This window comes from Aotus nancymaae, unplaced genomic scaffold, assembly GCF_030222135.1.
Source record: "Aotus nancymaae isolate 86718 unplaced genomic scaffold, 86718_ANA_hifiasm-v0.15.2.pri h1tg000020l, whole genome shotgun sequence".
Lineage (NCBI taxonomy): Eukaryota > Metazoa > Chordata > Mammalia > Primates > Aotidae > Aotus > Aotus nancymaae.
In genome coordinates this window covers 52,684,431-52,700,004 of record NW_026988432.1, presented here as the reverse complement: position 1 = coordinate 52,700,004, position 15,574 = coordinate 52,684,431, and the positions used below count along the sequence as shown (strand labels likewise).

General features: G+C 38.1%; 1 protein-coding gene across 2 annotated transcripts in view; it reads left to right on the top strand.

Annotated features, from left to right (window-relative positions):
* The window catches only part of TTC39C (tetratricopeptide repeat domain 39C), a 124,059-nt gene that overhangs the window by 68,612 nt on the left and 39,873 nt on the right, over nucleotides 1-15,574 (top strand). For both annotated transcript variants that reach the window (XM_012445011.2, XM_064379327.1), the window contains exons 5-6: nucleotides 1,154-1,508; nucleotides 3,341-3,509. In XM_012445011.2, coding sequence (XP_012300434.1) covers nucleotides 1,154-1,508; nucleotides 3,341-3,509 — 524 coding nt within the window. The remainder of the gene's footprint in view (nucleotides 1-1,153; nucleotides 1,509-3,340; nucleotides 3,510-15,574) is intronic.

Sequence of the window (15,574 nt, the reverse complement as noted above, 5' to 3'; positions counted from 1 at the left end):
TGCAGGCAGTTAAGGTGCACACGGTGAGCCACTCTTATCAGTCCTGGAAATAGTAAGAACCTTCCCAGAATCCGAGCTTCCAATCCAGCCAAGGGCCAACCTTGTTAGCAGTTCTGTTGAAGGATAGCAGTCAGGCCTGCTGCATCAACTGTTTTCTACACATCTGTTCTTAGATCACTCTCAATTCTTGGATTAGGCTTTTGTAAATCAGATTTTATTTTATATATTTCTGAAATTTAAAAATACCTCTTTGAAAACCTTTTTTCCTACTGTTCTAAAGGGCCTGGAAGTCTGACAATTTATGTTGTCCATTTGTGCATGAGGATCAGAGTTGGTATCATATTAGTAACATTGCCAAGTGGATAAGCTCTCTCATAGTTAGGAGAGAACTTTCAGAAAATTCCCTACAGAAAATCCTTTCCTCAAAAATGCAATGATGACGCACTCAGATAGTCCCATGTAAGTTGAAATCTCCTCTGCCCTTCCTACTCATCTGAAGGTAAAAATACTCCTAGGAGGAGCGGTCAACAGCAGGGCCCTTTGGGAGGCTGAGGTGGGCAGATAATTAAGTCCAGGAGTTTGAGACCAGGCTGAGCAACATGGAGGAACCTCATCTCTATAAAAAATACAAAATTTAATTGGGCATGGTAGATTACAGGCATGAGCCACTGCACCCAACCTTAGCTAGAAATTTAATGGTCACCTAGACCTAGACCAAGACCAAGAATTTGCTTTTGAGGAGGATTGTAACACAGGGCAGACAAATGCAAGGATTATAAAAAAGTTTATCAGGAAAGCAGTATAGCAATTCAGGAATGCAATGGAGGGTTTCACAGAACATGTGAAAAGATATTGGGTCCAAGTGATGCATTCATTCCTTCAATGTATGTTGCATACCATACTCTGCATACTGCGTGAAGGGCTTGATAGAACAGTGAGCAGAAAATCACATGCTTACCAGTCATCATCCAGTGTAGTGAAGGTAGACTGATGAGAAATAAGAAATTTAAGTAAGCACTATAAGAAAACTGGGTACAAACAATAATTTTTATGTTTTTTAAATTGTTTGCTTGATTTTCAGGTTACTGTTCAGTATCTCTTACTAGAGAAATACAAAAATTATTTTGAATGTTTTTTCCCTTTCTCTTTTTAGCTTACATCAAAGGTGGGTGGATCCTTAGGAAAGCCTGGAAGATTTACAATAAATGCTATCTGGACATCAATGCCCTTCAGGAGCTGTATCAGAAGAAGCTAACTGAAGAGTCCTTGACTTCTGATGCTGCAAATGATAATCACATTGTGGCTGAAGGGGTGTCTGAGGAGTCTCTGAACAGACTGAAAGGTGCTGTTAGCTTTGGATATGGCCTTTTTCACCTTTGCATATCCATGGTGCCCCCAAACCTGCTCAAAATCATCAACCTGCTGGGTTTTCCTGGAGACCGCCTACAGGGGCTTTCTTCACTGATGTATGCAAGCGAAAGTAAGGACATGAAGGCCCCTTTAGCTACGTGAGTAGCTGTATTGCAATGCTTTGGTAGATAATGTAGTGTTGAAAGTAAGTAAACGACATCAAAGACTTTAAAGGAAACTTCAGGTAAAATGTTTGGTTGGTTGACAGGCTGCTGTGTCTTACGTCTTTCAGTGTAACATCAAGGACTGTGTTCTGTGGTCGTGTTGGTGGTTCTGAACTGACTTTAGTTAGAGAATAAGGTGTTGTTCAGGAGTGTCATAAGTCCTGTATTTTAAACACATCACATGACCTTATCTTTCAACCTCAAATGATTTTATAAGCAGTTTTTGTGACTTGACCATAGTCGCTGAGATTCACGATTCTGATATTTGGACTCATAAGATACAAATTTGATAAACTTTTTCTGTGGTTCTGAAATTTTTATTCTTACAAAGAATCCTCATATTGGGTAATTTTCCTTGATGATTCAGGGTGATTTCTTATACGTGGCGTGGATATTTTATGCTCTTCCACTAAACTGAGTCATGTCATGTTCCTCGGTCTAAACTTAAGTAATAATTATTTAAGCAGGAGAGCAAGGGGAAGCTGTTATAACTGTCTAGAACAAGAATCCACTCATTTCTACATCAGTTAAAAGTGATATGATTTTTGTCTGTTTGTTTTAGTCTGGCAAGTAGCTACCATTTGCAACTTGAGTAATTTTACAAATACCAGATGTTCTTTGTCTAACAGTATAGCACTTGTCAAAATTTTTCCCCAGAAAATGTTGATATCACAGAGGACCTTACCTCTATTTCTACTTGTGTCAGTACTGAGAAATTTGGATGTTAACTCTTAATCAACTGATAGCTATTTAAAATATCATTAATTTTTCATTAAAAAAAATGTTACCTCCCTAAACTCATTAAATTACACAGTTGTCCTTTATTAATTTAAATTAACAGGTTTATTAATTGGTGATCATTTGTTTATATCTTAATATTATTTTATGCTTATCTCTGATAAAGAAATGAATAGAATTTATAACGTAATTTGTATGAGCTCTGTAAGAGAACCAAATTTATAAGCATACCAGAAGTATGCATTTACATAAAAACATTTGACATGCTAGTTAAACATTTTTGTCTGTTTATTAAATTAAATCCCAATGACTCCGTTTTGTTTACCTAGTTTAACATAGACTTTTTTTATTTTAAGTAATGAGTTTGGGGCAAGAGAATCTGAAGTAATTTCTTTATCTTCAAAGGCCAGAGAAAGGGCCCTTTGTCTTATCCTCTCACTTATTTTAACCCAACTTAGTATAATTTGTGTCTGTGGTTCTATATTTAAATTTATTCCTTTAAAATTTTCTTTTTCCCTTGACCTATTTATTTGTACATGATAGTACAATTAAATTTTAGGCTTACACACTAACTATTGTGAACACAAGAGAAAACATTTTCCTTTGCTGAAAATAAATAAATAAATAAATAAATAAAGCTTTTATTACAAGGGGACAGTAAATTTCATGGTGACCGGTTACCATTTCTGATTGGTGCATTGATGAGTAAAATATAGAATTCAGAGATTTATGTCAGTCATCTCTTCAGTGATCTGTCTAGAAAGCTGAGAAAAGCTAAATGCTACTGTTAAAGCATTTTCTCTCCTCTGAGGGAAGGGTGTATTCTGATTTATATATTGTGCTAAAGGTGCAGTTTTCCAAATACTAACATTAAAATGGGGAAAGACACTCTGATTTTACTTCTTCAAAGACTGCATAGTAAGCTTTTCGGGAAAAGTAGTATTGGAAAAACACATACTGAATTTTTGAAAGATGGAAATGATATAAGAAAAATTATGTGCTCAATGTTTCTCTCCGTCTTCCTCTAGATTAGCTCTGCTCTGGTATCATACTGTAGTCCGCCCGTTTTTTGCCTTGGATGGCAGTGATAACAAGGCAGGCCTGGATGAAGCTAAGGAAATTCTCCTTAAAAAAGAAGCTGCTTATCCAAACTCTTCCCTCTTTATGTTTTTCAAGGGACGGATACAACGACTAGAGGTACTGTACCTTCCTCATCTTTTTAAAATAAAGCCTCCGATGATCAAATCTCCGATTCTCACTTGAGGACTGGTATCAAAACGAGCCAGAATGTCACAGGGCCCAGGAGCATTTTGTTCTTTTGCCTTTCCTTGCTTCATTGCTAGGGGAGACTCTTCCAGGAGCCCAGGATGTTAGTCAGTTACCTTCTGTTCGGAAGATGTGGGCGAAGTAGGGGTAAGATTCCTCATGGCTAATGACACAGGATTGGTGCACTTCCAGCCTAAGATATGTGAACATTATTTAGTGGCTGAGTTGAAAAACACAAAATACAATTTTTCCCTCTCCGAGTTACTAGTGATCTCTTTCTAAACTTTGATCTTGGCTAACAATTGACTTAGACAAAAGTTACTGCCTTCAATATCAGGGCAACATGAGCTTTGAAATATTAGGAGCTTTTATCACATTTTCATTTGCTTAATTTGGCTCAGTACTGTGTCAAGAGCTTTACACATGCTCTTCAATTTCATCCTCCGAACAACCCTGTGACATAGATACAAAATTGTCATCTGCATGTTACAGAAAAAATAAACAAGGCCCCAAGAGGGTTTCAAGTAACTTCCTGTGCTTACCCAGTGACTGGGCCCAGGTTGTCTCACTCCAGAACCAGAAATGCCCTAGCCTTTGGAGGCGTCTGCATCTCCTTCGCATCTCTTTTTATCTGCGTGCTTGAGGTTATGAGGATTTATAGAAAAATGAAAATGTAAGAAATTAAACATACTTATAAAGTAAGATAGCTGTTATAGTAGCTGCTCCATCTACATTCTTACCAATAGTTATCAGTAAATCAGTTTGTGGTTTTAACATTTGTCCTCCAGTTAATCAGGCACTCTGAGAAATCAGCCCCCATGAGTCCTTTTGAAGATTTTTGCCTAGAAATGCTTTCATGGGCACTGAAATGATTTGTTCCTTTTGAGGTGGGGGTGGGGCAGGCAATGGAGTGGATATTACTTTCCCAGTCATTTTTCTCCTTCATAAAGTGACTCCTTAAATCTGAAGACTTCGCAGAACAATTTTCTAGCGCTTTATGTATGGAAGATGTATTTTAGAGATTATAGTAGCAATTGAAAATTGAGATATAGGCCAGGCGTGGTGGCTCATGCCTGTAATCCCAGCACTTTGGGATGCCAAGACAGGCAGATCACCTGAGGTCGGGAGTTCAAGACCAGACTGGCCAACGTGGTGAAACCCTGTCTCCACTAAAAATGCAATAAACTAGCTGGGCATGGTGGTGTGTGCCTATAATCTCAGCCACTTGGGAGGCTGAGACACGAGAATTGCCTTAACCCAGGAGGCAGAGGTTGTAGTGAGCCGAGATGGCGCCACTGCACTCCAGCCTAGGTGACAGAGCAAGACTCCATCTCAAAAATTAATAAAATAAAATAAAATTGGGATATAGTACAGAAAGCCCACCAAGATCTGAATTATTTAAACCCATGTCCAAATTGTTTTTCTTCTCATTATCTTGAAACTCTTTCTCTTTGTGTACAGGCTCGTGAGCCTTTGGTTGTATTTCTCCCTTTTTTCTCTTGCTCTTTTTTTTTCTTTTCCTTTTTGAGACAGGGTCATGCTGTGTCACCCAGGCTGGAGTGCAATGGTACAATCATAGCTCACTGCAGCCTCAGCCTCAACCTTCCACGCTCAAGTGATCGTCCCACCTCAGCCTCCCAAGTAGGTGGGACTATAGGTGTGTGACACCGTGCCTGGCTAATTTTTTATTTATTTATTTATTTTTTAGAGATGAGGTCTCCCTATGTTGGCCAATCTGGTCTCAAACTCCTGGGCTCCAGCCTCAGCCTCCCAAAGTGCTGAGATTACAGGTGTGAGCTGCTATGCCTGGCCACAGGATGAGTGCTTTCTTAGATTTAGATTTCTTAAAGGGCAGGCATAAGTTCTGAGTAGCTTTGAACACAATGATACTGGGTTTTGTGTTTAACAGAGATTTACTGGGAGTGAAAACCTAAAACTTAAAATTGTGTGCAACAGGGCAGTGAGGCACTTTAGCTCTGGGCATTTGTTAGGATTCTCTCCCTTTATTCTGCTGATGAATGAATGCTCGAAATTGGGTTTTGAAGTTGTTAAACAGAAATGTGAAAATCAGAACTTGTATTTTGTTATGCTTGCCATTTGAGTTAAGTTTTCATTTTAAAACAAAATTGCTTTACTTCTAGTTAAGCTAATAACTTTTTTCCCAAAAAATATTACTTTGACATGATTTTAGTTTGTACCATGACTAATTCCTGTAAAGGAATGAATGAATACTAAAAGTAAGCAGTCATTCCTTGTTGTCAGGATGGTTCTAGAAATAAGGAAGCCACAGCTTCATCAAAAGATTCCTGTAAATATGGTTTTGGGAGGTACATAGTCCACATTATAGCTCTTAGTAGATATGTAGTCTATTTGGGTGTAATTATAATCAGAGGTAGATGCTAGAACTCCTTCGCAGTTAAGTGGTTTGCTTATTTAGTTTTAAGAAAAAGCACACAAGATCTGTTACTCCTGTTATTTAGTAAGCTATAGCTTTAGGGCCAGACAAAATATGATGAGTGTTTCTGTGTGGCTCTTCCCAAAGGCCCAGAGGATGAAAAGATTTTAAGGCTAACTTGAAATATGGTTGTTATTATCCTCAAGGTGCCCAGACAGCAGTGTTGCATTGATCTTCCCAGGTATGTGTAGGAAGGTATCAGAAATGAAGGTGTCATCTTTCATTTGCAGATGAGGGAGGCTGTGATAAAGCTCTTGCCAAAGGCTTTTCATGAGGCTTCAAAGGCCCTGAGTCAGTTTATGAAACATACATGACTCCTTCCAATGAATTTGCTTACAAAGAATTTTTTTTTTTTCTTTTCAGTGAGCATTTAGGTTAGAGATAGGGCCCCTTGAGCTCTTTTTATCAGCATGTACTCACAGAACATGGTCTAGGGGCTCTAATTTAGGCAGACACATCATATGACACCATCTTTGTTTCCTCAGTGACTCAGAATCTGTGAAATTATTTGAACAGCTGCTTTTGTGTAAGCTTGCTAACGTGGGGTGACTAGCTTAGTTCGCGCCTGTCAGTGTTCATTCTTCTGTACTCATTATTTTCAAATCCTGTTCAGTGCCCACTTTTTCTTTTAGTGTTGTTAACTTTTTACGTACTTTACCCTTTGTTGTTTGGGACTCTGTAGAGTGAATGTAGGAGGGTTTCTTCCACATATCTGCTCCTGTGCTACCACTTGTATCTCGTGGTCGTGACTTCACTGTTTTCTGTTGTGGCCTCAGTTGATGTTGCAGTGAAGTGCTACCCCGTGATGGTGAGGTCCATTTGCACAGGATCCTCTTTGCCAAACTGCAGAAAGAATTCCCTTGCCTCGCTACCTCTGCTTCTCCCCGCTGTGTGTCTAAAGCACCCCACCTTGAACCTTCTCTGCCCACTCATGTTGTCCTTACTACTGATCCTGTCTTCGTCCTCCCATGTGACTTACTACATTGCTAGGGGGAATGAATGTGCGATTACAGTACCTAGCATGTGGCAAACGCTGTCGAAATAATAGTGTGATCGTGGTTATTATTCCTACTGAGTGTTTAAGCCCGAGAAGACAGGTATCAAATTTTCATTTTCATTTTTTTCTTTCTTTGTTTTGGAAAAAAAAAATTGTTTTGTGTTGAGAGCTATCAATAAAACAAGGCCTGTGATTGGCAAAATTGGGCATGGGTGTAGCTATAAAAGATGTAGGTACTATACAGCTATTTACTTTTCCCTGAATTTCCACAATGCAAACAATGTTTAGGAGGCTAACCAATGGATTATATGGGAATCTCAATTTTCTTTTTTTTTTTTTGAGACAGAATCTTGCTCTGTTACCCAGGTTGGAGTGAAATGGTGTGATCCCTGCTCACTGCAACCTCCGCCTCCCAGGTTCAAGTGATTCTCCTGCCTCAGCCTCCCAAGTAGCTGGGATTACAGGCGCCCACCACCACACCTGGCTAATTTTTTTATTTTTAGTAGAGTTGGAGTTTTGCCATGTTGACCAGGCTGGTCTTGAACTCCTGAACTCAGATGATCCACCCACCTTGGCCTCCCAAAGTGCTGGGATTATAGGCATGAGCTACTGTTCCCAGCCTGGGAATCTCAATTTTTATTGGTAGTTATAATTCTGAATTTCGGTATTCTTCTCTTCCTCCATTCTACGTGGTTCTGTTAATGTTCAGGCACAACCATGTTCCGTTAATGTTCACTTAATTTTCATCTAGTTAAACCCATGGTAGTGTTATATCCCTTAAGATACAAGCAATTAATGAGTATTTTTCTTGATTATTTTGACAGTATTAGGGACAACTCTGTATTTTCATAAACTGTTTTCAGTTCTCTCTATTCTTTTTTTTTTTTTAAGCAATACAGATTTACACAACTTTTTTCCTTTTCAGCTTCACCAGTCTGCTTTGTATGTGACACGTGAAAATCTGGTTTTCTGTAAATACATACACACACACAGCTTATGTGGTGTAACCATTTAGTAATGTAACTAATTTTTAATATTATTTACCTCTAAATAAGTGTTCAGATATTCAAATAAATGAAAGTAGTTTTCTGTAAACTCACTGCAACCTTTGCCTCTTGGGTTCAAGAGATTCTCCTCTCTCAGCCTCCTGAGTAACTGGGATTACAGGCATGCACAACCATGCCTGGGTAATTTTAGTATTATTAATAGAGGCGGGGTTTCACCATGGTGGCTAGGCTGGTCTCAAACTCCTTACCTTTATTTTGAAACTGTCTCCTGAGCTTGAGCCCATACGTTGTGAAAATGCTGCATGCTGACATTTTAAAACCTTGGGTTTGTTTTTTGGAAACCAAAATCTGGGCCTAGCACAGGACTGCCCTTCAATGTATGTTTGTTGAATGAATAGATGAGGCTACTCGTAGAAAATCTATTGTTCTATGTCATTTCTTTGTTAAGAAATGAAGTTGGTTATCAAGGACTATTTAATTTTCTTGTGGCACCTAAATGTGTTTCTGAAGTCAGTTCCAAAGAAGAAGTTGCAAAATTTTCTTGATAATTGAAATAAGAGGATGATCTCCTAAGGAGGGGGCCAAATCAGCTGTTTAAATTCCAGTGTGACAGGAGAGTAGACATTGACCCTTTTGGTGATTTATTTATCAGATAGAGGAAAGAACAGGGACACCCTGGGGGGTCATGGAGAATAGGGCCAATGCAGAAGGACCTGGGCCCTGCCCCCATTTCTGGGGTATGTTGACATTATCAGAGCTGTTTGGTGGTTGTGTTTCTTTGCATCTGTTGAAGGGCAAAGCTGCCTCTTGTATTTAGAACAGCATGCCTTGTCAGCATGATGTAATGTTTTTATTTATAGGATCAGGAAAAAGGCAATGCAGGAAGAGAAATAATTCCCTGAAGTTCTGTTAATTGTAGTCTTTTCTTCCTCCATTCTACGTGGTTCTGTTAATGTTCAGGCACCAAAAAAGAAGGTTTCTGTTTATTCTTAGAAGTATACAAAATGAGAGATTGATCTAATTTGGTGTAGAGGAGATGGAGGATGTATTTGTATCTTACTTTCCAGTGAGATAACTCCATATTGTGTGGCTTAATGACTGTTCATCAGAATGAGATGTTAGTAACCCCAATACACTTGCTGTCCTTTTAACCCTATCTATCTGTTTGGTTGAAAAGCAAGTAGAAGGTTAATATTGATTTATATCCCTAAGCTTATTATGTGCGCCTAAGAGGATGAGCTTTCCCTTGCCTACATAGTCCTAAGAGTAGGGGGCAAAAGCATAATCTATTGCTAGGTGACCTTTATAGCAATATTGCTAAACTGATTCTGCTACTCAGAAGCATTAGTGCTGAACTGCATGTAAGTAAGTGGGCTGTTGCAGAGTGTCCTTCTGCATGCCACAGGTGACAAGGAGATCCTCTCATTTCAAAACACATACATAATTATTTTAAGATTTTAAGCAACATCATAAAAGTAACCTAGTGATATTTACAAACTGAGCTGTTTTACTTAAAATTATTTCATAATCTTTATACATACAAGAGAGACTTTCTGCATTTTGTTTACAAATCTGATGTTTACAAGTATTAACATAGTTTTTTAAATAAATAATTGATATGCAGGCGGACTACTTAGATTTCCCTTGTGCTAATAATTTGATATTTTCCTGTTGTTGGGAAATTGTGGCTGGGATATTTGACTGTTGTTGTTTGCCAATATTTCAATGTGATACCAAGTACTGCAATAAATATTTCAGTATATATATTTTTAGTTTCTTATTAGATTATAGCTCCAGTGGTAGCATTGTTAAAATCAAGGACGATGAACAGCTCTGTGTAGCTCTTAAATGATGAGAAATTCTCAAGAAATAGGGGGACAGAATATAATTACTCATTATTTTGCATGTGGTGTCTGCAATCAGTATTCTACCCCATAGTTTTGTTTGCTTATTTTTATTTCCATAATGATACAAATTAAAGCACTTTAAAGGCAGTTTTTAAAATACTACTGAGAAGATATCCCATGTTTTGTATCAGAACTCTCAATATCATTAAATGGCAATACTTTCCTAATTGAGCTACAGATGAAATGCAGTGTCACAATCATAGCATTATTTTTTTGTAGAAATTAACAAACTAATCCTAAACTCAAAGGACCAAAAGTAGCCAAAATAATATTGAAAAAGAAGGAAACAATGGAAAGTGGAAAAAGAAAACTCCACTTCCTACTCTCAAAACTTACTAGAAAGCGATCAAGGCGGTGTGGTACGAGCATAAGAATAGACATATGGATCAGTGAGAATTAAAAACAAGAAATCTTACATTTATGACCAATTTACTTTTTTTTTTTTTTGAAATGGAGTCTTACTCTGTTGCCCAGGCTAAGTGCGGTGGCATGATCTCAGCTCACTGCAACCTTCGCTCCCAGGTTCAAGCAATTCTCTTTCCTCAGCTGCCCAAGTAGCTGAGACTACAGGTGTGTGCGCCCATGCCCGGGTAATTTTTGTATTTTTAGTGGAGATGGGGTTTCACCATGTTGGCCAGGCTGTTTTCAAACTCCTGACCTCAGGTGATCCGTCTGCTTCGGTCTCCCAAAGTGCTGGGATTAAAGGTGTGAGCCACCGTGCCCGGCCTTATGATCAATTTACTTTTGACAAGGACATTAAGACACATCAGTGGGCAAAGAATAGTCTTTTCAGCCAGGCATGATAGCTCAATGCCTGTAATCCCAGCATTTTGGGAGGCCGAGGCGGGCAGAGTGCTTGAGCTCATGAGTTTGAGACCATCCTGGGCAACATGGTGAAACCCCATCTCTACAAAAAATACAAAAATTAGCCAGGTGTAGTGGTGTGCATCTATAGTCCTAGCTACTTGGGAGGCTGAGGTGGTAGGATGGCTTGAGCCTGGAAGGTGGAGGTTGTGGTAATCTGAGATCACGCCACTGCACTCCAGCCTGGGTGACAAAGCCAGACTGTGTGCCAGGACAACTGAGTATTTACAAATGCAAAAGAATGAAGTTGGACCCTTATGCTATACACAAAAATTAACTCAAAATAGATCATAGACCTAAATGTAAGATTTAAAACTATAAAACTCTTGGATTAGACCTTGGTTTCTTAAACATGACACTAAAAGCACAGCAACAAAAGAATAAATAAATTAAACTACATCAAAATGAAACACTCGTGCTATACACAGTGCAATCAAGAAAGTGAAAAAGACAAAGAATAGGAGAAAATATTTGCAAGTTATATATCTGATAAAGGACTTGTATCCTGAATATGTAAAGAACTGTTACAACTCAATATTAAAAAGACAAGCCAATTTAAAAATGGACAACAGATCTGAAGAGACATTTCTCCAACGAAGATAGGCAAATGGCCAATAAGCCCATGAAAAGATGCTCAGTATCATAAATCATTAAGGAAACACAAATCAAAACTAAGTAAGATACTGTTTCACACCTACCAAGCTAACTACAGTAGACAAGACAGCCAGTAATAAGTGTGAGCAAGGATGCAGAGTGATTGGAACCCTCATTCATTGCCAGTGGGAATGTGAAGTGGTGCAGTTGCTGTGAAACACTGTTCAACAGTTCCTCAAAATGTCAAACTACATGAAGCAGTAATTTCACTCCTAGGAATATACCCAAGAGAAATGAAAACACCACTCCATCTTATTACCCATAGTAGCCAAAAAGTGGGCAACAGCTCAGATGTCTATCAACTGATGAATGGATAAACAATATATGATGCATCCATACAATGGAATATTATTCAGCAATATAAAGGAATGAAATACAGATACATACTACAGCATGGATGAAACTTGAAAACATATTATGTGAAAAAAAGCCAGTCACAAAAACCATATACTGTGTGATTCCATTTATATGACATCTTTAGGACAAGTGAATCTGCAGAGGCAGAAAATAGATTATTGCTTGCTTCAGTGTAGAGATGGGTGAGGGAACAGTGTGGAGTGACTGCAAATAGATACATGGTACATAGTTTCATTTAGGGGGATGAAAATATTTTAGGCCAAGCACGTGGCTCACAACTGTAATCTCAGCACTTTGGGAAGCTGAGGCAGGTGGACCAGTTGAGCCCAGCAGTTTGAGACAAGCCTGGCAATATGGAAAAACCCCATTTCTACAAAAAATACAAAAATTAGCTGGGCACACACCTGTAGTCCCAGCTATTTGAGAGGCTGAGGTGGGAGGATCATCTGAGCCCAGGATGTTGAGGCTGTAGCGAGCTGTGAAGGCACGAGACCCTGTTTCAAAAATACATACATTTTAAACTTAGATTGCAGTAGTAGTTGCATAACTATAATATTTCTCTGTGAATAGTCTAAAGACTTATGGTACACTTTAAGTGGGTGAATTTTATGATATTTGAATTTTATCTCAATAAATATATTTTATAAAATTTATTGAGAGTGTGCATTTTTTACATGATTTTATACAATCTCTTTTTCTTTGGATATAAGCTGTTGATTAAACCAAGTTTAATGACTTTTGACTAAGATTATTCAGGCATATATCAGAGACATTGCAGGTTTGGCTCTAGACCACTGCACTAAAGCAAATATCATAATAAAGTGAGTCACATGAAATTTTTGTTTTCTTAGTACATATAAAAGTTAAGTTTACATTGTACTGTAGTCTGTTAAGTGTGCAATAGTGTTATGTCTAAAAGCACACTGTGTATACCTTAATTTAAAAAACTTTATTGCTAAAAAATGCTGTCAATCATCTGAGCTTTCAGCAACTCCTAATCTTCTGGCTGGTGGAGGATATTACCTAGACGTTGATGGCTACTGGCTGATCAGGATGGAGGTTGCTGAATGTAGAGGTGTCTGTGTCAATGTCTTGAAGTAAGGTGACAATAAAGTTTACCCCACTGATTGATTCTTCCTTTCTCGAATGATTTCTCTGTTCGATGTGATGCTTTTTGATAGCATTTTACTCACAGTAGGACTTCTTTCAAAATTGGAGTCAATCCTTTCAAACCTTACCACTGCCTTATCAACTAAGCCTATGTAATATTTTATTTCTTTTGTTGTCATTTCAGCAATGTTCACAGCATCTTCACCAGGAGTAGATTCTATCTCAAGAAACCATTGTCTTTGCCCACTCATCATAAGCCCCTCCCATCTCTTCATGTTTTGTCCTGAGATTGCCACAAGTTAGTTCCATCTTCAGGCTCTACCTCTGATTCTAGTTTTCTTGCTATTTCTACTACATTGGCTGTTCTTTCTTCTACTGAAGTCTTGAACTTCTCAAAAACATCTAGGAGGGTTGGAATTAACTTCTTCCAAACTCCCATTAATGTTGTTACTTTGACCCTCTTCTATGAATACATGTTCTTAATGGCATTTACAATGGTAAATCCTTTCCAGAAGTTTTTCAATTTATTTTGCTCAGATCCATCAGAGGAAGCCATGTCTATGGCAGCTATAGCCTTATCAAATGTATTAAATAATGAGACTTGAAAGTCAAAATTACTCCTTGTTCCATGAGCTGCAGAATGGACGTTGTGTTAACAGACATGAAAACAACATTAAATCTCATTGTACATCTCCATTAGAGCTCTTGGGTGGCCAGGTACATTGTCAATAAGCAGTAATGCTTTGAAATGAGCATAAAACTCTTGGATTAGACCTTGGTTTCTTAAACATGACACTAAAAGCACAGCTTTTTTTTTTTTTTTTTCCCTGAGTAGTATGTCCTAACAGTGTGCTTAAAATACTCAGTAAACCATGTTGTAAACAGATGTGCCAGGTTTTCTTTTTCCATTTATAGAGCATAGGAAGAGGAAGAGTAGATTTAACATAATTCTGAAAGGCCCTATGATTTTCACAGTGGTTAATGAGCATTGTCTTCTACTTAATGTCACCAGCTGAATTAGCTTCTAAGAAGAGAGTCACCCTGTCCTTTGAAGTTTTGAAGCCAAGAATTGACTTCTCAAGCTATGAAAATTCTAGATGGCATCTTCTTCCAATAGAAGGCTGTTTTGTCTCCACTGAAAATCTGTTGTTTAGTATAGCCGCCTTCATCAATTATCTGAGCTAGATCTTCTGGTTTTCTTGCTATGGGTTCTCCACCAGGACTTGCTGCTTCACCTTGCACTTTTATGTAATGGAGATGGCTTTTTCTTAAACCTCATGAACCAGCCTCACCTGGAAAGGTTGTGGCTCGTTTGATCTTCTATCCAGACCACTAAAACTTTCTTCATATCAGCACTAAGACTGTTTGCTTTCTTAACATTTATGTGTTCACTGGAATAGAACTTCTAATTTCTTTCAAGAGCTTTTCAGCTGGGCACAGTGACTCACACCTGTAATCCCAGCACTTTGGGAGGCCAAGGCCGACAGATCACCTGAGATCAGGAGTTCGAGACCAGCCTGGCTAACGTGGTGAAAACTCCATTTCTACTAAAAATACAAAAATTAGCTGGGCATGGTGGTGCACTCCTGTAATTCCAGCTACTTGGGAGTCTGAGGCAGGAGAATCGATTGAACCTGGGAGGCAGCGAGCTGAGATCGCACCATTGTACTCCAGCCTGGGTGACAAGAGTGAAACTCTGCCTCAAAAACAAAATGAAACAAAACAAAAAACAACTTTCCCTTTGCATTCACAACTTGGCTAACTGGCATAAGGTGCCTGGCTTCCAGCCTTTCTCAGCTTTCAACATGTCTTCCTCACTAAACTCAATCATTTCTAGCTTTTGATATAAAGTGGGAGTCTTGCAAATCTTCCTTTCACTTGAACACTAAGAGGCCATTGTAGGGTTATTAATCAACCTCAATTAATGTGTCTCAGGGAATGGGGGCCCAAGGAAAGGGAGAGAGAATGGGGAATGGCTGGTTAGTGGAGCAGCCAGATCACACACAACATTTATCAATTAAGTTTGTTGTCTTATGTGGGCACAGTTTGTGGTGCTCCAAAACAATTAAAATAGTAACATCAAAGATCACTGATCATAGATCACCATAACACATATAGCAATAATGAAAAATTTCAAGTATTAGGAGAATTACCAAAATGTGACACAGAGACACAAAGTGAGCTCGTGCTGTTGGAAAAATGATGCCAATAGATTTGCTTGATGCAGCCTTGCCACACATCTTCAATTTGTTAAAGAATAAAAGTGGAAACTGTGAAGTGTGATAAAATGAGGTATACCTATATTTCTTATATATTTGTCCAATTTCTAAACATATAATATAAATATTAGTGATGTTAATTATATTTTCTTTCTATTATATTACTTTCATTGTGAGAATTAATGCTACCTTTAATTGGAACTTTGAGCATTCAAAAATATATATGTTATTATAATAATAGACTTCATTTCTCCAGAAATGAAATTTATCTTCCTTCCCAAACTAAGATGTATAGACTATTCTATATTTTTAAATTGTAAATGGATGTTTAAAAACTAACTTACTGTCTTTTAATGTCTCTTTGTGTGTATGAGATGTGCATATGGTTTTATTCTGATCCCTTCTGTAAATCAGGGATGTGCTTTT